This window comes from Kwoniella dendrophila, chromosome 1 (genome assembly GCF_036810415.1).
Source record: "Kwoniella dendrophila CBS 6074 chromosome 1, complete sequence".
NCBI classification, from domain to species: Eukaryota; Fungi; Basidiomycota; class Tremellomycetes; order Tremellales; family Cryptococcaceae; genus Kwoniella; species Kwoniella dendrophila.
Genome location: NC_089476.1, coordinates 3,209,954 through 3,237,023, shown reverse-complemented (window position 1 = coordinate 3,237,023; position 27,070 = coordinate 3,209,954). Strand labels below are relative to the sequence as shown.

The 27,070-nt window shown below is 39.4% G+C and overlaps 6 protein-coding genes across 6 annotated transcripts; 3 read left to right on the top strand and 3 right to left on the bottom strand.

Annotated features, from left to right (window-relative positions):
- Positions 1-1,284: 1,284 nt before the first annotated feature.
- L201_001149 (uncharacterized protein) lies at positions 1,285-2,717 on the top strand (the record flags this gene model as incomplete). Its single annotated transcript, XM_066216942.1, has 5 exons — positions 1,285-1,480; positions 1,580-1,616; positions 1,711-2,031; positions 2,124-2,606; positions 2,681-2,717. The coding sequence occupies 5 exons, from the start codon at positions 1,285-1,287 to the stop codon at positions 2,715-2,717; spliced, it is 1,074 nt and encodes a 357-aa protein (XP_066073039.1).
- Positions 2,718-3,200: 483 nt separating this feature from the next.
- L201_001148 (uncharacterized protein) lies at positions 3,201-5,225 on the bottom strand (the record flags this gene model as incomplete). The annotated part of the gene is made up of 5 exons (XM_066216941.1): positions 3,201-3,645; positions 3,744-3,956; positions 4,090-4,532; positions 4,629-4,912; positions 5,114-5,225. The coding sequence occupies 5 exons, from the start codon at positions 5,223-5,225 to the stop codon at positions 3,201-3,203; spliced, it is 1,497 nt and encodes a 498-aa protein (XP_066073038.1).
- Positions 5,226-5,909: 684 nt separating this feature from the next.
- L201_001147 (uncharacterized protein) lies at positions 5,910-6,432 on the top strand (the record flags this gene model as incomplete). Its single annotated transcript, XM_066216940.1, has 5 exons — positions 5,910-5,912; positions 5,975-6,014; positions 6,091-6,136; positions 6,199-6,322; positions 6,385-6,432. 5 exons carry the CDS (start codon positions 5,910-5,912, stop codon positions 6,430-6,432), a joined length of 261 nt encoding a protein of 86 aa, XP_066073037.1.
- A 317-nt stretch (positions 6,433-6,749) lies between these two features.
- L201_001146 (uncharacterized protein) lies at positions 6,750-9,138 on the bottom strand (the record flags this gene model as incomplete). The annotated part of the gene is made up of 10 exons (XM_066216939.1): positions 6,750-6,932; positions 7,031-7,189; positions 7,266-7,949; positions 8,048-8,150; positions 8,222-8,280; positions 8,361-8,605; positions 8,703-8,750; positions 8,821-8,839; positions 8,907-8,991; positions 9,068-9,138. The coding sequence occupies 10 exons, from the start codon at positions 9,136-9,138 to the stop codon at positions 6,750-6,752; spliced, it is 1,656 nt and encodes a 551-aa protein (XP_066073036.1).
- Positions 9,139-9,859: 721 nt separating this feature from the next.
- On the bottom strand, positions 9,860-14,531 carry L201_001145 (uncharacterized protein; the record flags this gene model as incomplete). Its single annotated transcript, XM_066216938.1, has 9 exons — positions 9,860-10,378; positions 10,452-10,541; positions 10,596-10,712; positions 10,790-11,640; positions 11,696-11,848; positions 11,913-12,665; positions 12,723-13,680; positions 13,755-14,210; positions 14,316-14,531. 9 exons carry the CDS (start codon positions 14,529-14,531, stop codon positions 9,860-9,862), a joined length of 4,113 nt encoding a protein of 1,370 aa, XP_066073035.1.
- A 554-nt stretch (positions 14,532-15,085) lies between these two features.
- On the top strand, positions 15,086-26,530 carry L201_001144 (uncharacterized protein; the record flags this gene model as incomplete). The annotated part of the gene is made up of 34 exons (XM_066216937.1): positions 15,086-15,188; positions 15,286-15,594; positions 15,657-15,763; positions 15,833-15,937; positions 15,988-16,092; positions 16,148-16,570; positions 16,630-17,564; positions 17,613-18,004; positions 18,060-18,307; positions 18,358-18,925; positions 18,981-19,687; positions 19,737-20,263; positions 20,321-21,104; positions 21,158-21,274; positions 21,327-21,743; positions 21,797-22,151; positions 22,213-22,372; positions 22,429-22,628; positions 22,686-22,803; positions 22,853-22,998; positions 23,055-23,087; positions 23,145-23,215; positions 23,268-23,375; positions 23,437-23,633; positions 23,688-23,892; positions 23,954-24,647; positions 24,704-24,839; positions 24,891-25,034; positions 25,084-25,408; positions 25,471-25,698; positions 25,770-25,843; positions 25,906-26,050; positions 26,111-26,159; positions 26,220-26,530. 34 exons carry the CDS (start codon positions 15,086-15,088, stop codon positions 26,528-26,530), a joined length of 9,546 nt encoding a protein of 3,181 aa, XP_066073034.1.
- Positions 26,531-27,070: the final 540 nt, after the last annotated feature.

The following is a 27,070-nucleotide window of genomic DNA, read 5'->3' as shown; positions in this document are numbered from 1 at the left end:
AATTGAAGATCTTGTACCTGAAAGACATTTTACATAAAAATCCCTCATTAAACTTTTCATCTTAGCGCTAAAATGAATTTAGCGTATTATAGTACCAAATAACTCAGTAAAAAGAGAGCTAAACTAGACTGTAAATAGTGAACGTGATCGAAATCAAGCATTCGATTGAATATGATTGATGCTTGATATCGATTAACTGTGCAATTTCTGTATACGTGTGAACCACGATATGATGTGGCTGAATTCATTAGACCAAATCACGATATTGTATGATTTATTCAGCTTTGATCATCAATAGTGGAGGAACGAATGCGTGCAGCATATAGTACATACTAATATAATGCCCAGATTATCCGTATTGGAGTACCTCTGTGATGAGAATGACTTTCAAAAAAAGAGAGGTAGGAGACGACAGTTTGCTAAAGTCAATTCCCTGTAATCCATTAGTCACAGCCCGCTCCATTGTCATGCTTTGTCGTCAAGCAAAAATCGACCGGAATACATCCGAACTCGAATCAAGACGAAAATGAAGAGCGCTCATTCTCTCCACTAAGTAGAAATGTTCAAGATGAACATGACGCAACAAGTGCCTAGCCGCTTTGAGGTTTGTTTACCATTGATATTGCTCCAGTCATCGTATTCAAACATTGTACGAAACAGATACCGGTTTCCTCATCATATCTTTCGATCGTGTCAACCTCTCATGTTGTGAAATAGTCAAAATTCCAGATCACTCACATCCCATTGATGGATCACCCTTGCCCAGACCATGTATCAGCTTTTTGACTTTTCTTACAAAGGATTCAGACGGGATTATCGGTATAGGCGATGATCATTCCAAGGGACCTAAGATATTTTGGTTTTCGGGAGATTTGGATGAAAAGGAGTTACTTGAAAAATTGATGAACGGTTACATACCTCCTTTAACTGAAGGCCCCCTTATCATTGAGTGAGGTGAGGGGAAGAATGATTAACCACTCCTTTGAAGTCAATGAATGCACCAGACGTTACAAAATAACATGACTTCTGTGCACTGTATAAATAGAAACAATGACATGAATCCAAAATGAAGTGAGCCGATCCTCCTGTTAGTCCAAACCCGAAGCAACAGCATAAATACCGAAAAAAAGTCTCGTTTTGAAGGGCACTGTGGGGAAGAGCTAGGCTCTATAGATATATATTGACACCTATAATCGCTCTAAATTGTCTATTATCAGTTGATCTGATATAAACGGACCAAAATACATATCAATCTATAATACTGCGATCTCAATTCCGACAACAATGAGGATATCAAACCAATTTATATATCATCCTATATTGTCCAAAACTTTCATATCAGTAGGATTGACTTCTTTATCTCTCCTTCTGTTAATCTTAGTTTTACTATCTGTTCCTGGACCCATTAAGAGTCTATATTGGTTTTCAGTAAGAACAGAGGATGGCACACGTATAAAAGCTGGAGTATTGGGTTGGTGTAGTAAGTAATCTACTCGAATTGATAACGATAAATACAGTATAATTTCTAACAAGAGCATTTCTGCTAATACAAAACCTCTTATTTCTGTCATTCACATAGTGTCAGATACAAGTAATTGTTCTTATGCGGAACTTTCGTAAGTTATATTTTTCCATTTCGTCGCTCGAGTTTGACTAAGTAGATGAAATATTTACATTGATAATTTGATTTTTTGATCCCTTTTTGATTAGTGATAATGATATTCTATCGAAGTTTATAAATACAGGAGAATCATTATTGGTTAAAACTATATTACCATTATCCCTATATTGGTTGATTGTGACATTTATCTTTTGGATTGGGTTAACTGTATTAATTCCAATCGGATATCAAATAAATAATTTAGATTCGATTAAAAACCATTTAAGATTTACTATAATTGAATCTTTGGTATTATGTTTTACATTATTTGGTGATGTTTTATCTTGGTTATCATATGGTTTAGCAAATAAAGCTTTGAATACAATTAAACATAAAGGTGGGAAACCAGTTTCTGGTAATGTTATGGGAACGTAAGTCAAAGTCAAAGCTGGTATATATGTTTACATATATATTGTATAAGGAGCTAAATCGATATGACCAATATGTTTATCATATTCTTCAGTATAGCTGCAGCATCATTCATTTCACTTTTATCTCTTCTATTTGCTATTTGGGGAATACATTTAAGGATATTAGAAGCGCAAAAACAATGGAAAGAACAAGCTATAATGGTTAGAAAGAGGTCAATCAAATTATGTTCAAATAATATTGGTTCAGTTAATATTGAAGATGCAGCTGATGTATTAGGATATACAGATCAATCAAAATTAGAAAAAAGATTATCTACCTTATCACAAAATAGTAGTAGTATAATGACATTTGGTAAACCACAACAAGATCTTGTAGGCCCTAACAACGATAATGGTACGCTAAGTCAAAAAAATAGTATCTACAAATCAACTTATCAACCTCAATCAGGTAATTTATCAAATTCATCATATCCGCATTATCTCGATGTTGAGGAAACGGATCTTGGGAATAGAGAAGAACATTTACATGATGTAGAAAGTCATAGGTTCGTCGATAAAGCGATCAAACGGGTGACGTGAGTAAATATAGTAGTAAGGCAATTGTACGAAATTGTGTTGACGTATGATGTGATGTTCATTCTTACTATAGTTTATATGATCCACCTGTCTCAACAACAAATTTTTAATCCTGCTTAAAACCTACTGAGAAAAAGATCTCAGCAAGTTACCTATGTCATCATGTTGCAACTCTAGAACCGAAAAAATCAGCTTATCCTCAACCACCGTGCTTATCATTCTCTTCAACAGCTATTGGTGAATTTGCTACCAATGACCATCGATGCAACCAGGGGTCGTCCTGCTATTTGTGTAGATTATGTTTTTAGATATTTAAGCAATTTAGTATTGATAGAAGCATTTTATGTATTCTCTACTACTTCATAGCGTCATGTGATACTCGTTATCATATTTGGTCGTCCATGATCGCTTTCATCACTTTAGCTCACAGTTAGCAAGATTAGGCTATAAACCTGCACCTGATGACCTGATTGAAGTTGGTGTTTTTCGCAATGATGTCATGAACATAATAACATATCTTACTGAAATTGTGCTATTTTATCCTTATATGTAAGGTTATCAAGTAACTAACTGTACTAGACGAAATCCAATTTCTACCTAGTATTGTATTGTTGGTTATTAGATGAATTTGGATTCACTTGTTGTTGACCTTGTTGATTTGAAGTAGGTTGTTGAGATCCGGCTTGTCCACCATTATTACCAGTTGATATAGGTAAGTTATTATTTCCACTAAGTGAACTTGGTGAATTTAAACCTTGATTTTGACTTTTATCTTCTGATATAATGACTGAAGCAGGTCTAGTGATTTCTAATAAATTAGCATCAATTGTAAAATCTTCATTTGTTCTTTGTTTCGTCCATGTTCTTGTATCTAAATACATAAATGGTCCTCTAATCCATTGTGGTGAATTTCCTGATTCTCCATTTGTATTTTGCTGTTGTTGATTGGTCGTTAATGATAGGAGATCGATTGTGGGTAATGTAGGTGATGTTAACCATGTTTGTAAATCTGTATGATATCTCCACCCTCTTGCATATCTATATATTACGAAAGAGCAAGAAATCGTTGTTAGTCAATCGCGATATCTAAAAGGGCCTTTTTTTGTTCGCAGAAAGTGCCAAATCCGAAAACTCACAATTCCTCAGCAACTTCTAATTGCAGTACATCCCCTGGAGACATATAGAAAGCCAAAAACAATGTATCTTCGGTGAAATTCGGTAATTTTGTCGACACAGGTGGGGCGTGTACGTTATAGCATTGAGGAATATGGTAAGATTCTTCGATTCTCGGTGGTTGTGTCAAGGCATTTGAGTCAGCCCATGGTGTGACGAATGAAGGATATAGGGCTCTGATAATATCGATTGTTGATGGTCAGCTTAAGCTTTTCCAGCAGAGTATGTTGATTAACAAACAAGGGTGACGATGGTTGGAAATGTCGCGCAAGAGCAAAGTAACAACAGGACGAATCATTATATACTCACTCTTCTCCACTAATATCCATACCTAAATCTTCCAATTCTTCACCAAATACCAACATTCCTCTATCAGTTTTATTCATATGCATTTGTATTTCATATAATAAAGCTTTTAAACCCCATTTATCCACTGGTGAACTTAAAATTTGTTGTATAGGCCTTGTTAATGGTTCTTGTGGATGTTGGTTATGCTGTTGTTGCCACGTTGGATCATTCATCTTGTTATTATTTTGATTCAACAGTTGGGGTGGATTTGTTGATGGAGTTGCATTTGTAGATTGTGATGCTGATGCTGAAACTGATCCAGAGGCTGTATTTGATGTTCCCGTTGTCGTTGTGGATGAAGGAGGTATTAGCTGCGATGATCCATTAGGTAAATTCACTTGTGATGATGGTGATGATGATCCTTGTCCTTGTTGTGGAGGTTGATTTCGCAGGAAATTTGCCAACTATCAAGATGAGTCCACCAGATCCGTGACCGTCAGTCTTGGACTACTCTGACATCGAGATACTTTTCCCAGTTTGCCATCATACTGATTGCTCACCTTTGAATCTCCACCCGTACTCAGTGCAGGAAAATCATCTCCTAATCCTTGTCCTTGTCCTTGTCCTCCTGAAGTAGGATTTGGTCCAGATATCCCAGGTGGAGGCGGTGGTGGCGCACCTGGACCCCCTCCCCCACCAGCTAACTGTTGCTGTTGCTGTAAATACAATTGTTGTTGTTGTATTTGTTGTTGCTGATTCGAACTTGCTCCCGAAGGTTGAGTTTGTGAAGCATACGTTGAGTTATGCTGAGGATGTGATCCCAATGCTGGAAAATCATTTGGATCTGCTAAAGCGAGTGATGAGAAGTCAGAGATCAGTTTTGGAGCCTCTTCAGATGACATGTTCCAAGACATCAATGCCTCTCCTTGTCCTGCAGTTCACGTTGAACGACCACTAAATCCTTTCCATCAATTCTTCTTAAAAACCCCTAAATTCCTTCATACTTGTGATGGCGATGAGAAAGGACATGTCAAGTACGACTCACCCGCTGCACGAGCTGCAAATCCAGGTGGTCCATTCCTTGGGTATCCACTTATTGCTCCTCTACTCGATGGAGGTTGTTGAGTTGCCTGTTGACCTGTTGTCGCGTAATACATCGTTGATTGATCCAAATATCTGGTGAAACGATATATGAACAAATGCTATAAGCATAAATCTAAGCTCATTGCAGTTTGTTAAGGTTTAGTTCCAGCTTACATGATTGACTGTGCTGTATATAGACTAACTTGTCCTCTTTAAAGCTCGAATATAGACTTTGACCTGGATTAAGAGGAAAATGTAGGAAAAGGTTGAAAAGATCAGCTACTCCATTTCAGTTCGAGTTGACGATTTTTTCGACGATGTTTCGATTATATTGAATTTTTAACATACTTTTGAGGTCAGAGGTTGATTTCGAGTGGTTATAAGGTATGATATATAGTCAATATCTTGTGATAAATCAGATGATAATCTTTATAGGATTGATATGTTTCATGTATCATCTATCATCTATCATCTATCATATATCATCTACAGCATTGCTTAAGCTTTAGCATTGCTTCGATAATCACCTTGCTTAAACGGATGTGCTATTTAAAGTGTCACCGTAGAGCTAGTAATGATCGGTGATATCACCGGGAGTAAATCATTGTGGCACTGCGTTTGACTGTGTTTGATCTTGATTCGCAGGTAACCGATAAGTTCAGATTCATGTTGATAATCAATGATGATAATAATGTCTTCTTGATACTTGTTGCGATTCAACTCATCTCAAAAGACTAACAAAGATCAATTCATATAGCATGGTAAGTCAGCTTTCTATTAACACACCGAGCTCATAGGATAGGCTGATATATCAATGGTTTAGTCTGAATTAAGGTATACAGCCAATACGCAACTTGAACAATGTAAGTTATTCTCCCTTCCCTGTTTGCCTGCTTACCATTCTGATGAAAGCTAATATCCTTCATACCCATTGTGCAGTACATTCCAGGTACACAGGTACAGGACATGCAGATACAACCAAGTAGTGAGCTGATTTTCTGTCGCATCACATCGATCTTATTTGACTTATGTGTGTGACATTGATAGTGAATGGTTAACTCATCAACAAAGAGATACATTGTCATCAATCATTGGGCATCCATCATTATTAGGATATGTATCGATAGCGGACGGTGAATGTCAAGCTAGGGAAAGATTTGAGTTGATTGAAGTGAGTTAGATTAGCGTTAATGAGTGATGGAACGACGTAACTGATGTGATCGGTATTGGTAGAAAATGGTACAGCCTTGTGGTAAACCTCCAGGAAAGACCGACGATTAGGTTTCATTTCCCAAGAACGCCGTTAGATTAGGCAATAGAATAACTTGTTGTATTGTTGCACTTCAATCCGATTCAAGGAGATGTAATATTAGTCTGTATCATTAAGCCGACCGCTCAATATCGACTAAACACCAGTCAGCAACTGCGAAATCATATGGGGCATCTTGCAACTCTGACACCAAGCGAAAAAGGTCGCATAAATCTTATAATACGTATAAATATAGCTACAGAAACCTATCACAAATCGAAACAGCCGGCAAATTTACGGAACGAGTTGTAGGGTAGAATCACAATTTTGATCGAAATCTAGTCGTGATTCATACTTTATTTTCACCTTTATTGATCAACTCGATTTCCAAAATGTTTTTACCATTTCTAATTTCATCAAGTGATGGCATGATGTCTAATCTCATTAATTCGTTGGCTTTGGATACAATTGGATCTCTGCCCATTGTGGCTACTGCTGTGATTTTACCGTTCTTTGCTTGGTAGGTAGCGAACTAAAATACGGATTTCGAAGGTTAAAATCAGCAATCATCTCCTACTTATGAATGGCATCCTGAGCGGACATATCCATAGACCACAATATATGACTCACCTTAAGCTCGTCAACGTTACCATCTGTGTAAGAATCATCGAATCCAGCACCTGTACCGAGGTATCTTAAACCTTTACCGATTGAAGACCAGAAGATAGGTACTTTGGTATAAGCGACTTGATCATCTGGATGAGTGATGTTATGGGCAACTTCTCGACCCTATAAATTATATTCAGTTAGACTCAAACCCTCAACAAGATGGTCTGTATTCAGTATTATCAGACTTTGCACTTACATGGTTACCAGCGACATTCCAGTGTTCTACTCGTCTTTGGAATTTTTCTGGGTATTGAACATAATGAGCGATATCACCTATAGCATAAACATTCTTTTGGTCTTTTACTCTCAAGTATTCGTCAACTTTTACACCACCATCATCTTCAAGTTTAATTTGATCTTTGATGAAATCAGTTGCAGGTTGAACACCTGTACCCATCACAACGAAATTTGCTGGAATTGGATCTTGACCTTTAACATGAATTGAACCAACATGATTTTGGTTTGATTCAGATGGTGCAAATTTTTCAATTTCAGCTTTCATATGGAATTTTATACCTTGTTTTTTCATATTTTCCATAACGGATTTACCAATTTCTTTACCTAAAATCTTTTCAAATGGTATTTCATCCATTCCAATTAATGTAACAGATTTAGGTTCTTTTTTTAATATAGCTCCAGCAGCTTCCATTGAAATGAATGATGTTCCAATTAGAACGACATCACTGTCTTTGTTAATTGCTGAAGTGATTTTTTTGGTATCTTCTACATGCCTCAATGTTACAACTCCTTCTAAATCTGCTCCATCGATTGGAATTTTCTTGGGTTTTCCTCCTGGAGCTAAGACTAAATGATCATATTTGTGTTTTTGACCTGAAGAAGTTTCGACGGTTTGTGAAGAGAAATCGACTTTGGTAACGGACTAAAACAATGTAAGAACCGCAGTGATCAGTCATGATTTACTAAGTTTCTTCCGTTTATCGAGTAAGAGTGATTCAAAAAGCCCAGATGGAAACTTACGGTTCCAGGGTGGAAGTCAACTCCGAAATCATTCTTGAGTTCTTCAGGTTTACGCCATTGAAGTTTTTCAGCGTTGTCAACAAGGCCTTTAGACATCTTGGTTCTGTATTGCAAAATGTATCAGATGAGTCAATCGACACTCAATCGACATTTGAAAATAGCCGTATGACTTACCTATCTATAGGAGCATAATTTTCCTCAGAGATCAAAACGATATCACCTTGGAAATCGTTCTATTTTTAGCAATGATAAATTATCAGAAACGAGTCAACCATTGATGTTGTATTCTTGGAATGAATCCGATCAAGCTTACCATTCTTAAACTTTCAACGGTATGAATACCACCTGAACCACCACCAACGATAACAACAGTTTCATTTTCTTTTTTACCTGAACCTTTTGTTCTTGATTTTGGTACAATTCTACCAACTTTAGATTTAATTTCTTTTTGATTTGCCGAAACGACAATTTGTCCATTATTAACTGTTGCGCTGAAATTCCATAAACTATCTAATCCTGGTGCATCTTCAATATCACCTGTACAAACGTTGAAACAGGCTAAATGGTGAATGTGACCAATCAATCAGGTTAACCCTTTCCTACGCGATTTAATGAATAAGATGTACGTGTAATGAAGCAAACACAAATCACTCACCACCGTGCCATGGACATACAACTCTACCATCGTGTGAAAGTACACCCTCTATGGATCATCGTCATGGGTCAATACGGGTCATAACCACGACTTTCAAACGATGTATTAGTCAACTTACTCTCAAGAGGAGCACCGTACTAGCAGATCAAGCGTAACAACATTCAGTTCCTATGATCTTTCAGTTTGTCAACAGGGACAACTTACATGGGTACAGAATGCAGAGGTAGCATAAACTTTTCCTTTAATCTTTGAAAGTAAAACTTTACCCTCGCCAAACTCTACAGCTTTCCTACAATGACGATCAATCAAATCAATCAGTACATTCACCTTACGGAACATTACAGAAAACACGTTTGTACACTTACATTTGACCATCTTTGAGCTCACTGTCGGGCAAAACTTCTTTGGTAATAATATCAATTTCTGGTGCTGACATTTTGGATATTGATCGATAAAACTGGGAAGGTGATGTAGGTTTGAAGTTTAGATTTCTATTATAGGTCAATCGAGGGACGGCTTGTAACGATCTTCTGAGAAGCATATAAGCTAGCTGACTATTGATCAATATCTCTCAACCATATGGGTCTATCTACAGATGGAAGTTTATGAACAGTACGAGTTGACATAGATAGTAAGGAATGTGTCCTGGTACTGAGATCGGTATGGAATGAGGACTAATTACATCGACCAATGACGTTTCATCGATCAGTCACCTTGGATAAAATCATGACATCACCTTGACGCAAGACTGTTATTTTAACGTTTGACAGGTTTGCTAAACAATCGTTTCAAGTGAAATGCATAATGATATTGCTATCTATCGCTCAACATTATCCTGGCCTCACTGATTATTGAACTTGGGGTTTCTTGATAAGGGAGGAAGTAGAATACATAGATGCTTCATCCAAAGCAAACAAGAGACCTATTGAGTCCTTAAAAACAATTCAACAATCGGATAAGGCCGAGATTTTGCTGCAGCCAATTGACTAGTTTGCAATATACATTTTTCACTTTGTATAAGAGATTTCAAGTCATGATAGTATATACCAATGTTCTATGCATGGATTCTTCAGCAAGATATTCAGAGTATTTGACTATCGAGGATTTGAAAGAGCAAAGCAAAGCACCCAATCTGTTATAGGAATTATCACATGTGGCTAATCCATTAAAACCCATCTTTGACCTTCTTTCCTTTGTTTCATTTTGATCGGTGGTAAATCAACATTTAAATCCTTGAAATGTGGAATAACGAAAACTTGTCTTTCTTCTATACCATCTTTATTTTTAATTATCTTACTTCGCAATGCGGCTGATGTCGAAGAAGAAGAAGTTTCTAAAGGTTTTGAAAATGAACATAAATTTTTACCTAAACTTGATAACCAATTTGAATTAATTTTTGTTAAACCTTTTAACCAAGTTTTTCCTGTTGATTGATTTTTAGTTAATTCTGTATAAATTAGGAAATCAGGTGGTGATTTGTGGAATAAACTTGATGATGGATGTATATATATAGCTTCTTCCGTAGAGCTAGATGTAATTGATGATAATCCACTAACACGATATTTCACTCCTCTAGTTGATTCGTATGTGAAACCACCTTTTTTCAATACTAAATCTTCTCTGACTGCGACTTGATCAATGAATCCTGCTGTTATGATCTGACGTAGTACTTTGAGCTATAGGGGGAGAATTATTTAACTAATTAGAAATTTGTCCAAATAGATGTTATTATTTCATTCATCGACTTACCTGAGTTTCGTTAGGTGGCAGCAATCTGTCAACAGGTACATTGGCAATAGCAGAGATCTGGTTTCTCAGTTGATGAATTTCTTGCATAGCCTAGGGTAGAACCCGTTAGCGAGTAATCCAACAGTAAATTGAATAGCGACTCACTTTCGCACGAAGGAAATTCTTGAAACAAAAAGCAGGTGAAGGATCGTATTCATATGCTCCAATAGCTGATAACAGCTTGAACATGTCACTTGTTCCTCCATCTAAGGCAGTGAATTGCTAAAATAGAGAGACAAACGAATCATTAGTATAGCTGATCAAATAATTACGAAATCCACACTCGCAAGAAGGCTTACCTGTTGAGCTTTGAAGAATCTTCTTCTAGTTTCTTTCCTTTCTTCTTTTTCTCTAATTTCCTGACTCTTGATATGTGATAATTCAGCTTTTTTGTTTCTGCCTTTGTCTTCTTCATCCTCATCATCTTCATCTTCATCAATTTCGATTGCTGATTCATGAATAAAAGGATCTCCTACACTTAAACCAGCTACGATAGCTATTATATAAGGTAAACAATCATGTTGTTGACCAATCACTAACATTTTAGCAAATCTTGGTGTTACAGGATATGTTGACATTTTTTTACCTAAATCAGTTATTGAACCACCATTTAAACCTTTAAAGATTTTACCATTTATCATTTTACTTGTTGTACCACTTTCTAAAGCTCCCAAATTTTTAAGGAGTGATTCAGCTTTCTGTAAAGCTCCACGAGAAGGTGGAGTAGGAAAAGGGAAATTTATAACTTGATCAATATTCATTGATTTCATTTGTAAAACAACACCTTCAATTGACATTCTCAAGATTTCAGGTTTTGAGAATTTTTCAAAATGATCTTCAAATAATGCTGATGAGTATAATCTATAACAATGTCCAGGTCCTGTACGTCCTGCTCTACCTGATCTTTGTGATGATGATGCTTTGGATATCCATGATACTTGGAATGTCTGTACTCCTGTCGATGGATCGTGATGTCTTTCTTTAGCTCTACCAGAATCAACGACATATCGTATACCTGGAATAGTTAATGATGTTTCTGCTACATTCGTAGATATAATAACTAATCGATGTCCTTCAGGCGGTGGTTTAAAGACTTGCATTTGTTGCTCATTCGAGAGAAGTGAATACAGGGGAAGGACATGCATGGGTGCTATTTGTATGGTAAGCTTGTGGAACTCCGGATTGCAAAGGAATCTCAAACTCACTATCCGTAGCTTCATCAAGATCCAAACCTTCTATACCTTCGATGTCCTCATCATCGGTATCCAATGCTTCGGGATCACTCTCGGCATTTCCATCGTCTACATCAGCTGCTAAATCATTATCTCCACCTAATTCAACGTCTTCAGCTTCTTGTTCTGCAATATCACATATATCAGTACTCTCTTCCAGTGCATTATCAAGGTAAGGTTGGTTACTCACCTTCAGTAGGTAAACTGATTTCGGGTTTATCGAGTTTTAAATTATTAGACTTGTTGTTATTATTGGTATTGGTCAGGGATTTTTTCATTTTACCGTATTTTTTATCTAATCTTCTACATAAACCTTGAATTTCAGATTGACCAGTCATGAACACTAATATACCACCTGGAGGTAATCTATTATGTATTTTACATATTTTCTTATAAGCTTCTGTAACATAATCACTAACAGTTTTTTTACTGAAATGTATTGTTACCGGATGTTGTCTTGCTGTAATATGTAAAACTGGTGGTGGTACAGAAAATAATTGTTGATTTTCCGCAAAATCTGATACTCTTAAAGTTGCTGACATTATAACAATTCTCAAGGGTTTTATCTTATCCTTTTTCTGCTTTTCATCTTCAGCTTTATCTTGCGATTGACTTTGATTTTCTCTCCATAATTTTTCTCTTAATTTTGCTACTCTACTTAAAACTCCAACTAAAACATCTGTATTGACTCCTCTTTCATGTGCTTCGTCAACCACCACAACACTATAACGACTCAACAAGAAATCAGATGCTAATTCTCTTAATAAGACACCATCCGTCATAAATTTGATTGAAGTGTTTGAAGATGTAGTAGATGAATACCGAATTTGATGTGCAACTGTACTTGATTTGGCCGGTAAATTCAACTCGGATCGTACTCTTTCTGCTAAAGACACAGCTGCTACTCTTCTAGGCTGTGTTACCGCTATCATACCCGGATTATCTATGTGTGCGTGCTTGTCAGCTTATAGTCTACGCATCTCCGAAGATCGTTACTTACCTGATCCCTTGAATCCAAATCCGGCTTCATATAACATCTGAGGTACTTGGGTCGTTTTACCACTACCTGTTTCACCACAAATGATCACGACAGGATTCATCAAAATTGATTCGATAATCGATTGTTCTTCAGCCAAAATTGGTAAATTCATTCTTGATTCAGTCACAGAATTCCTTCTCTTGATTACGGGTCTGATAGTCGCAGTCGCACTTCCTTTGCTTTGATCTAACAATGATGTAGTAGGTATATTCATCTTCTCACCAAGAGGACCAACAAGATCACCTGTTTTGGGGATTGGCGGAGCTTTGGGTAACTGAGTTGAGGAAAAAGCTATATCTGAATTATCGTTTACGAGAAGATTTGGCATAGTAGTTGATGCAGATTGTCCCATCTGATTCAATGCCCAGTTCTTGAAACCCAAGGCTCTCTTTTTCGGTGGTGGTTTGTCTTCTGTTTCTACCGCCTCCGATTCATCAGATCCTTCAGCACCACTCTCTTCATCCTCTGAGTCGGCTTCCTCATCTGTATTCTCTTCTTCATCGTCTTCGGAATCATCCATATCCTCATCCTCAGCTTCGACCTCTTCTTCATCCTCGTCTTCACTTGATGCTTCATCTTCTTCTGAATCTAAGCCTTCCTCTTCCTGCCTGTGTCCTCTGGAGAACCTATAGTCGATTACAGGCTTTTTGCGCCTTATTTCCACTCTTGGTTGAACCGTCACACCGTCTGTAGCCTTTTTCAAAGCGCCACCGAAAGACACGGGTGGCAGTGGTATTTTTGGTGCTTCACTTGCAGGAGGAGGTGACTTTAGGACGGGTTCGCGAGGGGAAGATGGACCAGCTTCAGGTTGTTCCTGTTCGTCATCGGAAGATGAATCATTCGCTGAATCTGATGAATCAAATTCTGATGAAGAGGTGGAAGCAGGTTGAGTGGGTAACAGATTAGGATTCCAATTTGCCTATACATCAATCATATCAATTAGTTTTTCCCCATCAAAAAGGTATGCTGTAATGACCATGATGGTGAACATACCTTTTTGGGCATTGTGCCTTTACCTTTACCTTTAGCTTGAGCTTTGGCTTGGGCTTTCAAATCACTTTTACTTGGTATTATAGTTGATTTTATTCCATTTTCTGTGCTATCCTCGTGATCTTCGACTCCTGGATCTTTGACGATTTCTACTAATCTTTCCTTCTCTTTACCTTTACCTTTTCCCTTCGACGGACCTTTGTCATTTTGATCTGAACCGCTCCCATCATCTGAATCGTCTGAATTATCCTTTCCATACTTCTTAGCTAATTTACTTATACCTTGCCTAACTAATTTATCTTCCCTTTTATCATGTCTTTCTTGTGCACTTGTAGGTTTCAATGGATTTTGACCTAATGTTGATGTAGATAATAACGATCCTGAAGTTGAGCCTGAAGGTGCCAATGATGCGAGTAATTTAAGTGTTTCTAACCTTTGTTCAGTCTTCACTTTCTTAGCCTATATAATTGGAAATGTTTATTTCATTAGCTTACAAAGTTTCCTCAGCTTGATTTCCGGTGAAGATATAGGATATTTGGTAATTGAAAAGTGATTTGAACATACCATGAAAGATTCAAATCTTTTCCTTTTCTTTGATGACATTCCAGCAGTCGGATCATCTTCCTTCAAAGTATTTGAATTTTCCCCTTCTTCCTGCTGAAAGATGGGATCCCCATTCTCGTCTCTTCTAATTCTCTTACGTTTCTTATGACTTGATCCTCCAGCAACTGAACCTCTGGCTTTGGCATTATACCTCTCTCTAACAGGTGGACCAGCCATGATTACGGCTTTTTCGTTTTCTTCCTACCTATATGAATCAATACTGATATAGCTGAATGTAAAAGATACTTCGTTACGACAGAATTGATGAGAATCGAGTTCCGAAGCTGCTCCTGCCGTTGATCTGAATATTTTGATTTTTGTATTTTTGTTATCATATCAATTTCCAGCTGAAAATCTTGGTTACTTCGGTGATCACCGTGATTTTAGCTTCAATCACGTGAAAACATTGAAACGATGTCTTTACGTAATGACGCAATTGCCTCACGTGGTTTTCCCTGTGAGTGTTCTGAATATGACGATGACGGCAGAAGAGTGTTTGACGTTAATAGTCCACTTAAACCACAACCTGATCACTTGTTTCGTTTCTACTTCTCATATCATTCTTTAGATCATAGAGCAAATAGACTTGCAGCGATACAAATATTCTTAATTTTATCACATTTCTTCTAGACCAACCTAACAATCACGTATTGGACAAGATAATTTGGAGAAAAAACATCATTACAGCTTAGAGAGATCACTCTACCAATTTGTTCCGCTATTTAGCGGTCATGCAGGCTTTAAAGAATGTTGCCGTTCGATTACTCAATATATACGTCGGACCTTATGTTGAGAATTTAGATACAAATGCTTTAAATGGATCTTTATGGTCAGGTATGTTATATAAGCATTCATATAGGTTCTACTAAATTTGAGAATCAAGAGCGAAAGATGACTGATTTTTCCGGTTGATTCATTATATTTGAGACAGGTCAAGTGAATTTGAAGAATTTACATTTAAAGAAATCATTGTTAGAGAGATTTGGATTACCAATTGAGATTGTTGCGGGTGATATCGGATCATTACAACTATCAATACCTTGGAACGCATTAAAAAGTCAACCTGTTAAAGTTATAATCGATGACGTTTATGTATTAGCGAGAGCTAGACCACAAGGCAAAGTGGATCCAGAAGAAGATGAAAAAATTGAACAAGCATCAAAACAAGACAAGTTGAAATCTGCAGAAGCTGTCGACAATGCTGCAACTCAAGTTGGTCACCAAGAAGGCAATGATGAAGGTTAGTTCAAACAAATACCCGAAATGTCTATCTGATATAACATCTATTGACATCGTGTATAGCGAAACAAACTTATATTGGAGCCATCGTATCGAAGATCGTAGATAATGTGCAGATTCAGATCAAAGGAATCCATGTTAGATATGAGGATGGAAGTAGTATACCTGAAGTAAGCACAACTTATTCCACACGCATAGCAGGAAAACCTGGATCAAGCTGACCTGACATACGTCCATAGCATCCATTTGCCGCTGGTATAACTCTTAATGAGTTTAAAGCCGTTTCTACTGATGAAAATTGGGTGGAAGCTTTCATTCAAAATAATCTGAATGGAGTCCACAAGGTAAATTCAGTTACTGAAGCGCGGGACTCCTTCACTGACACTTTTGGTAGCTCGTCAAACTAGGTGCTTTGGCAGTATATCACGACACTGATACAAAAAGTTTGGATAAAGGCCCTGAGGATAGACAGGGAACGATAGATGCCTTGAAAGCTATGGTGCGTCTTTGTAATTCTTCCGCGAACATGCGTTGTGCTGATTCATCTCTCACAGCTTGACGGATCCCCTGATCACCAATATATACTAAAACCTGTTACTGGAGAAGCGCGTGCGATAATTAACAAGACTATGTCGAATGAGATGCCTAAAGTAGATGCTCAGGTCATCTTTGACGAGATTGGTGTTGTTATAGATAGAGATCAATATCGAGATGCTCTATCGGTTGTGGACGTTTTCCACTTCTATCGTCGAACGCATCAATACCATAAATTCCGCCCACCGGAAGAAGAATTCAACACGAATCCCGCCAAAGCGCGGCTCAAGTTTGCTCTTGAAGCTATTAGGTCAGAAGTGCATGAGAAGAATAGAAGATGGACCTGGGATTATCTAAAAGAAAGACGAGATACAAGAAAGAGATACGTGGACCTGTATGTCGCGAAATTAGCCCTAGCGGAAGGGAAACAATTACCTGTAGAAGTAAGTGTATGCCTGTTTTAGCCATTCTCGTCAACGGTCTGACGCTGAAGGTAAAACAGGACGGCGCTGCTTTAGCTGAAATAGAGACGAAATCTTCCTACGAGGATATACGGTTCTTCCGTTCTGTAGCAAGAGCGAAAGCCAAAAAAGACGCTGCCACGAGGAAAAAACTAGAAGCAGAAAGATTAAAAGAACAACCACACAAACAAACATGGTCAGAATGGGTATGGGGATCATCAGCTAAAACAGCGGACGCGGATGGAGGCATGTCCGAAGAAGAGAAGAAGGAGATTGACGATATAATCGACTATGACGCGAATGCCGCAACAGAGGAGGTCGGTTCAACGCCTCGAGATTTCATGAAAGCTCGATTATCGGCGAAACTCAACAAAGGTTCTTTCTCTTTACGTACTGAACCTCACGGCAAGAACAACGATATTATCGCTTTGGTTTTCGACTCCTTCTCAGCAGATGCTGTTCAGCTTACCGATTCGATGCAAGGTAAAATAGCGCTTGGCGGTTTCCGAGTTTACGATGGTACCACCCCGGATTCACTTTATCCACAAATTGTACGAGTGAAAGATATTGAGGAAACAGTCCATGGCAAATCACGTCAACAAAGTTTAGACATTGAAGGTGGCGTTGAAGGTGCTGTAGCACATATTGATGCTGCATTACCAGATGACGCAGATCCGTTCTTCGTTATGGAAGTGGAACAAAACCCTCTGGATGGTCGAGCGGATAATGCAGTCACCATAAAAATGCGTCATTTGGAGATTATATATCATAGAGGATACGTCGAAGCGGTTGTTCAGTTCTTCACGCCTCCGGAAAGTCAGCTGGAATCCATAGGTGCATTGCTGGATGCCGCTGGACAGACCCTTGACGGTATCAGGAAAGAAACTAGGGCGGGTTTAGAATATGCTCTGGAGCAGCACAAAACTGTTGATATCCAATTAGACATGAACGCTCCTATCATTATCATACCCATGGAGTGAGTTCAGCCTAACGTGTTTTTCGACTTTTGCTAATTTTCTCATAGTGTCAAGGTCAAACAATGTCAAACGTTGGTTCTGGATGCTGGTCATATATCTGTGGGAAGTAAACTCGCCGACAAAGACAAGCTGAAGGAAGTTCAAAGTAAAAGAGGTCGACAGTATTCTGAAGACGATTATAAGCAACTGGAAGATCTGATGTACGACCGCTTTGATCTTCACCTTCAATCCGCTCAACTGCTCATGGGCGGTGATATTGATGCCTGTATGAGTGCTCTCGATGAGCACGCTGAGAGTGGGGACGAGCTACATGTTCTAGAGAGAATCAATATGTCTTTCTCAGTACAGAATGCTATAGTCAATGCTCCTAATTTGACAAGGTTTAAGATAGCTGGTCATCTCCCTGAGTTACATGTCAACTTTTCTGATAGGAAATATAGTGAGTGACGCTTGTTGAATTCTGACTTGATTCCAACTGACATTCCGTAATATAGAAACCCTGATGAAGTTTATCGATGTTGCTATCCCTAAATTCGACGATGATGCTCCTCAACAAGCACCTGCACCAGCAATAACCCATACTCAATCACGTACAGCTTTCCGTTCGGCTCAAATCGAGGAATACAATTTCGATGACACTCGATCGATAGTATCTCACCATACTGTTACTGACAAGGACGATAGTAGCTCAGTTGGTGGAAAAGGAGATCAATTCTACGAAGCGAGGGATGATCAGACAGAGGTATGTTCTATATGTTTCATGTTTCAACGCATTACTAACGATATATACAGAGCCAGAAAAGTGCAATGCGTCAAATCAGCTTCGAATTCTCTTTCTCAGTCGGTAGACTACAGGCATCATTATACAAATCTTCGTCGCTGACATCGGAGAAAGCATTTGCCGATGCCGTGCTTGAGGACTTTGGTCTCACTTTTGCCCTTCGAAAATACGATATGTCCGTCGACTTGTTCTTACGAGCCGTCGCTCTATCAATGGTAGAACAAAGTAGCAACAAACGGCCCATATTGTCCTCTGTCCATGCTGGCGATAACTCACCCGCCGATCTGAAATTGCTTCGAGTCAAATACCTCAAAGTGCAAAAGGAGTCTCCGGAGTTCATGACAACTCATGAAGGTGTAGATACTAGTATCGATGTAGAGTTGTCTACCTTTAATATCACCCTTGCGCCAGAACCCATCTTATCGCTTTATGACTTTATCATGACCACGTTTGTACCAAACGATGAGGAAAATCAGATACAAAACGCCAACTCAGAAGTTGGTGCAGCAACAGGAACTCCGGAACAACCTGAAAATAACGATAAACTCCGTATCAGAGTCAAGCTTACTAGTGCTCAAGGTAAGTTAGGTGAAGTGATCAGGATGGACTCGCTAATTCGTATTATCCCTTGCAGTATCGCTTGAAAACAATGGTAACCGTTTTGCCCTTCTGGGTTTGCCTTCTGCAGATGTTGCTTTATTGCTTCGTGCAGGAACTCTAAGAGTTGCAGCTAAATTGGGTAATATCACATTAGAAGATTTATCAGATAACACTGTCGCAGATCCCTCATTCAAACAATTACTAGCCATTGAAGGAGAAGAGCTTGCAGATTTTAGTTACGAGACTTTCGACCCCAACGACAAGGAAACTTTCCCAGGCTACAATTCCTCAGTACATCTTCGAACCGGATCCCTCAAATTCACCTTTATGGAAGAACCTGTTCGAGATCTATACACATGGGCCATCAAGTTTGCTCGTATGAAGGCAATTTACGATGCTGCTCAACAAGCTGCTGTGCAACGTGCATCCGAAGTGACAAGAATGCACTTCGATGTAGTCATCAAAACCCCAATTATTGTTCTACCTCGTGATGGTCTCACCTCAACCGATATCTTGATTCTTCGACTAGGTGAAGTAGTAGCGAAGAATGAATATCTCAACGATCCCAACGATACAAGCACAATAGATGCTAGTTTACGAGGTATCAGCGTTGCATCCGAAATCACGGTTGGAGGCAAGAAAGGTCAATTGCAAATGGTAGACGATGTAGCTATAACAGCAGCTATTAAGCAAGCTGGTGGTTCTAGTCATAGATCCGACCCTCACCATGCTGATATGGAGGTATGTCTATCCATTAATCATTTTGAATTTTGCTAATCCTTATTACCAGATTACTACCGACATGTCTGATGTAAAATTATCGCTCACCCAGCGACAATACGGTCTACTGATGAGTGTCATCGAGGTTCTTCCTCGTGCTATCAGTGATATTGGTGACGCAGACATTGCCCCTGAATCAATTCCAGCTACTCCTGCCACGTTATCTCGAACGGATAGCCCAACAAGTGAATCACCTCCCAACGACGATCCCAATGTCAGCCTTGAACCTGAACTTGCTGTGATCAAGTCAGATGGCGATGGATCAGCCCAACTCTGGACCGTTATGGACTTTGTATTTTCTGTTGGATCAGTTGCTTTAGAAGTATACACGAACGACGCAATTGTAACAGAAGATCTCAAGAATTGTAGTATTGCCCGATTCGCTTTGATGAAGACACACCTTGGCTATAAGAAACTATCTGATGGTGCTATGGAAGCTGAATTTTCCCTCAAAACCTTATCATTCCTAAGCACCCGATCTGGAAATAGCATGTTTAGAGATATCATTCCTCCTGCTAAACATGAAGGAAATCAGATGTGAGTTGACCCATTCACTACATGTACTTTGGGGCAGAATGACTGACTCGTATGTAGAATGTTCCAATACACTATGGCTGGAGGAACGGATCAATCGGCTTTGGCAATTGTCACGATCGATAGTCCACGATTTATCTTAGCAGTTGATCCACTTGCCGCGCTACTTGAATTTGCGGTCAGCCCTTTCAAGAAGCCAGCTGACGCTGAAGCTGAGGTCCAGCAAGTGGAAGAAGAACCGGAAGAAATTGATGAAGCTCCCAAACAAGCTGGTGGACTTTCCTTCCGGGTCGAAATCATCGATGCAACAGTCATCGTCATCGCGGATGACACAAATCCTAAAACGCAAGCTATCCAATTATCTATCAAGGAAGTGTTGTTATCGCAACAAAGTATTCTAGCATTGAAGGTAGATAGAATTGGGATGTCTTTCGGACGAATGGATAGACCTAATGATCGAGTCAAATTCCTAGACGACCTGAACGTTGCTCTATCACTTGATACACGTCGCAGAGGTGCTCAACAAATGACAAGTTTCGAAGTTGAAATACCGGACCCCATCATCTTTAGAGCTTCATATACCGATATGATGTTGATTACCGACATTGTCAATAAAGCTACTGCTGTCGCTACAAAAGCTCTAGCACCTGAAGGTAGTCAAGATCAAGCTCCAGTACAGAATAGAAGAGATAGTTTGCGTGCGGATGCTTCGACAGAGACCACATCTATGGCCGTAGTCTCTACCAAGCACTCTAGAAGGACGTCAGTCGGTGGACGAAGATCATCCGTTAGCAGACGTAGATCGTCGATCGACAAAGCCCGTGTCTTGATTTCAAAGGAACAGGTAAGCTGAATTATAATGGCCCCTGTTGATCACAAGCTTATACATCTTTTCAGCTTAAAGCCCGTATCAACGGATTCCAGTTTGTCCTTGTTGGTGATTTACAGGAGATGCCTATGGTTCACCTCTCTACAAACGAGTTCCAAGTCATGGTCAACGACTGGACTGGCGATGTAAGTCAAACCTGCTCATTTATTACAGTGATTTAAGCTAATACGTATGCAGTTGAAAATGGCTACTTCCGTTACCACCTCAATTCGGTACTTCAACCTAACCAATTCTTATTTCGAGCCTTTGATGGATCCTTGGAAATTCGATTTACGAGTCAATCGGATTTCGGCTGGACCCGGTCACAATCCACTAAATATACGTCTAAGTGCCAGTGAACGATTGGAACTAAATTTGAGTTCCGCTTTCATTGAATTAGCGATAACAACGATGACTGTCTGGAGTAGGGAGAAAGATCGAGCCAAAGAAGGTAGAGGTACCGATGCTCCATTCCGAATCAGAAACAGAACTGGTCTTACTATTCTCCTCTGGCCCGAACAAGCAGACCTTAAAAAGCAAGTGACGGGTGTCAAGCGTCTTGATGATGGCGCAGATGTACCTTGGCGATTTGAGGATAGAAAACATACTCGAGACGTGAGTCTTTCGGTTTTAACCCATGGGCTTGAATACTAAAGTTGCTTTTATAGAATGTCTCGGCCGTAAGACACAATGCTCTTGGCATTCAACTTCAAGATACCCCCTGGGAAGCATTAAGGGGTATTTCAGTTGACAGAGAGGGAGATCATATCCTCACACTTCGACCACGACTGGACCGAGTATCTCATCAAATTACATGTGAGATCAAGCTTGAAAACAACATCAAAGTGATCACATTCAGATCGACTCTCAATATCGATAATCAAACCAGCTTACCTATCGAGATGATCGTTGTTGATTCTCATGGTAAAGCGTCATCAGGAGCTATGAAAATAGGACCAGGTGAATCATGTCCTTTACCATTAGAAGCCGCTTTCGAAAAACGATTCAGGTTGAGACCACTACGTAAGTCAGCTCAATCAAGTTGCGATATCGCTCAGCTGATCAATAATAATCTTTTTTACAGGCGGCTTCGGTTTTGACTATAGTTGGTCCATGCCACTACATTGGAAACAACTTGTTTCTAAGCCTATTCGACCGATTAGTTGTAAACATCAAACTCCGAAAGAACCGGCGTTCTACTTCCAAGCTCAAGCTAATTTCGATGCAAAAGATCCAGCTGCAAAGTGAGTCACAACTACGTGTTTTCCCCAGAGTTATTAACTAATAACGGAACCAACAGGATATACCCTCGTATGAGCCTAACACTTCGGGCACCTGTAGAGCTCGAGAATCTCTTGCCCTATGATCTCAAGTTCAGAATACATGATAAGAATACTGGACTCAGTTCAAGTAATTTCTTAGTAAAAGGCGGCTCAAGTCCGATCCACACCGTTGAACTTGGTCATTTACTTCTTCTCAGTGTTGCACCGGAAGATACCAGTAGGTCCTCAGTCTATTATATCCCAAAGGTGCCATAGCTAACGATCTCTACAACAGACCTTAAGCAGAGTGACTATGCTATAATTAACACGGACGATGTAGAATTACCGATCGAAGACCATTTCCAATTAGCTGATGAACAAGGATTGAAATTGATGTTGAAGCTACATTACTTGTAAGTACAGGTCAACGGCTTAAAGTCTACATTGTTGACTGGTTTTCAGCACTTACCCCAACTCTGGTGGAGCATTCAAGGTACAAGTTTACAGTCCATTCATATTCGTGAATAAGACTGGTTTACCTTTCGATCTTGCTGCCAAAACCTGGACTGGTGGACAACGACCAATTGCCGGAAGGGATTTGTTCGCTAGTGAGTGAAATGGTAGTATATGTTGAGGTGACGCGCTGAATGCATAAATCACTCAGATGATTATCATCGAGAAACACCCACGCCGTTTAGTAAGTAGTATATAAATCATACGAGCTTGTTAAACATTGAAGCTGACTTTCCGATAGTGTTCGGCTTCCCTAACGAGGATAAGCGGAACAGATTGCATCTCAAAGTTGACGAATCCAAATGGTCACAGGTGAGCTGGCTTCCATGCGTAGTTATATGTATCTTGCTAACGCCCCATTCAGCCTATTTCGTTCGAGCCTGTATCTGCCGATATGCAGATTGTCATGACTAGCGCATCGGGAGAAAGTGATAATTATGTAGGACTCTCATACACGGAAGGTATAGGCAAAGTGAGTACGGTATAGATGTATCCAGTGGGATGTGGGATAGCGACTAATGATGATTTGATAGTACAAATTGACAAAGGTCATAACGATCGCTCCTCGTTACCTCATCAAAAACACCTTTGCCTATCCTCTCAAAATCAGACAACATAGTACACAAAATGTTATTGATATTGCACCCGGCCAAAGAGTTCCCATACATGAATTACAGCACCAAGCGCCATCACAACTCAGTATGGCGTTTGATGAGCCTAATTTGAAATGGTAAGTTCTGATCCATGTTGATAGTCAGCTGCGACTATGCTTATGCCTTTACAGGTCTGCGCCCTTCAACATGGCAGATATCGGCCGAACCCACATCACCTTGCAACGACAGACTGCTCGTGGACAAAAAACCTATCTTCTTCGTGTGGACACGCACCTTGAAGGCTCCAGTATCTTTATCTATGTTTCTCGAGATATTGATCAATGGCCGCTCAGACTGAGAAATGATACTGGTTTATCGTTGAAGTTCCAGCAAGTGGTGAGTTAGCTCTCATCCCACTGATATATGTTCTTTGCAAAAAGCTGAATGTCATGTGCAGGATGACGACGGTACACGAGATACTCGACCTCTCAGGTTCTTACCCGCTAAATCGGAACAAGACTACGCTTGGGATTGGCCAACAGCAAGAAACAAACGAATCAAGCTACTGATTGATGATGGTCAAAATGAACCTATACCTCTGGCCAATACAATCGATATGATGGCTATTGGTATTCAGCCGCCTATCAAAGTGCCTCGCACAGGCAATGTACAACGTTCTTCAGCGTTGTCCATCGATGTCCAAGCTGATGGTGGCTCCCAACTGCTCATCTTGTCCCCTTATAATGAGGAAACAAGTGTGTACAAACCTACAAAACGAAGCACTGGAGCAATGCGACGCACCGATAGTACCGATACATTATCGTCAGCTGCGGGATCATACGAGACTGTATCAGTTAGCGAAAAGGCGACTCTAAACGTGATAGTCGAATTTGAAGGTATAGGTATTTCAGTCATCACGAAACGACCAGATGAACTGCTATACGTCTCCGTGCGTGGACTTAAATTGGGCTACTCTGATTATCCTCAATATTACGATGCTTTCGTAGATTGTAAATGGATTCAAATCGATAACCAGCTATTTGGTGGATTATTCCCTATCATCTTATATCCAACAGTCGTACCTAAAGACGGGAAAGAGTTAGAATCTCATCCTACACTTCAAGCCTCGGTTGCTGTGCTCAAAGATCAATGTAAGTGAAACCCGTCAGCTACTTTATGTAATTTGTTTAACTGATCCCTGCAATAGCACACGGTGTGGTGTTTGTAAAATACGCTACAATCTTACTACAATCGATGACGGTGGAGCTGGACGAGGACTTTATGTTTGCTTTGTTAGACTTCGTCAAATTCAAAGATGCAGCATGGAAGGATGAGACTCATGAGTAAGCATTGCGCGAATGCGTAGAAAGTATCGAGCTAATATCCGTTCATAGCGTCCTCATTGAACATCCTAAAGATATTCCAGAACCAGACATCTCATCGACGCAAGCCGATGTCTTCTTTGAGGCGTTACAGCTGCAACCTGTATCACTAGAGCTGTCCTTTATGAGAACGGATCGAGTCAATGTGGATGAGAAGTGAGTTTTTCAACGAATACTATAAGAAGCTTTGCTAATAGCTTAAAAGGGTTTCCACACGAAATCCTTTCTACTATGCCATCAACGCCTTGACAATGGCTTTGGGTAACGTCAACGCAGCACCACTCAACTTCCGAGCGCTGTTCTTGGAAAACGTCAGATTGAGTGTCCCATCATTGCAAGAACGTGTACAATTGCATTACCAAGAACAGTTCATATCCCAGATTTACCGAGTGCTCGGTTCAGCCGATTTCTTAGGTAATCCTGTAGGGTTGTTCAACAATATTAGTTCAGGATTTTCTGATATATTTTATGAACCATATCAAGGTATTGTCATGCATGGTAACAAAGATATCGGTCTCGGTATTGCTAGAGTAAGTTGTATACAAACTGAAAACTGACTTTAAAGACAAAAGGCTGATCTACTACGTGATAGGGTGCAACAAGTTTCGCAAAGAAGACTGTATTTGGTATTTCAGATAGTATGACCAAATTCACTGGTAGTATAGGAAAAGGTCTTTCTGCTGCTACTTTAGATGCGGAATATCAAACTAAACGTCGTATGACTAGAAGAAGGAATAAACCTAAACATGCTTTATACGGTGTCGCTGCCGGTGCCAGTGCGTTTGCAGATAGTGTGACTAGTGCTTTCGAAGGTGTTGCAGTGAGTTTATCTTGTATTAGACGTTACTCATCATTACGGAACGTTGGCAACTGACTGTTGTGTATCGTTAGTCCAAACCAATTGAAGGGGCGGAAAAGGAAGGTGCAATCGGATTTACTAAGGGTATCGGTAAAGGTTTTGTCGGGTGAGTTGAGCAGACGGGCTAATGTCTAATTTCAGAGGAACAACTGACACAACTTTCTATAGATTGTTTACAAAACCCGTCGTGGGAGTTATGGACTTCGTATCTTCCTCCACCGAAGGTATACGAAACACTACGACCGTATTCGATCAAACAGATCTTGATCGAGTCAGATTACCTAGATTCATATCTTCTGATGGTGTCTTGAGAGTACGTGCCATCATGCGTCAAGTACGCCAAAGACACTGACTAATAATATTGTGATTATAGCCGTTCTCTGCTAGAGAAGCCTTAGGTCAATCATGGCTGAAAGATCTTGGTGAGTATTGATTTCTCCTTAATTGATGTCTAGTCGCTGACGCAATTATACGCTTTACAGATGCCGGAGCATTCTTCCATGATTCTTATGTTGCTCATATCGATTTACCAGGAGACGATGCTGTATCGATATTATCCAATAATCGAATTGTTCAAGTTCAACTCCGAAGATTGAAAGTAATTTGGCAAGTGCCTTTTGAAGACCTTGCAAGTTTATCGTTAGAAGCGAATGGTATCAATTTATTGAATAGAGATGGAAGAGGTGGTCCATTCCTACCTATTTCAGAACAAAATGCTAGAGAATGGTATTTCAAACAAATCGGCAGAGTTGTAGTTGCTTATAATAAGGCTCATAGTCAACGCGATGACTAGTACACCAAACCAAAGATGACAGGTGGAGATTTGAACAGTCGAAAATTGAAGCTTGGTTTCGAAATTTGAATAACACACATGTTTTTACGAAGGAAGAGATAGGGAGAAAGTATAATTTGGTTGAATTTCCCTTTGGAACAGACAGAGAAGTGCGGTGTTGATCTAAGTAGAAATAACGTTATACATATATACCCAAAAGAATCAAAAGATGTTAGTGTATTTTTAGCCACAATAATCATGCATCACTATCGTAGAAAAACATCAAATCAGGCTCAAATTTCAGTCACGTCTTTACCCCTGTCTACCCAAATTGACAGTGCAGTCAAATATGATTGCGAGAAGATATCCGACATGTGATTGCATTCATGGCTGGTATATATGGTGTATGTGGTATGAATTATAAGACTACAAAATTTGTTTTGCCTTTCTTTCTATAGAAGAATTGACAATAGAGGATCTTTTTATCTATGTGAATGAATGCGAATGAATATGTATGTAATGCTAAGATAGGCTGCAAGGAAATGAAATGTGCTGGAGGAT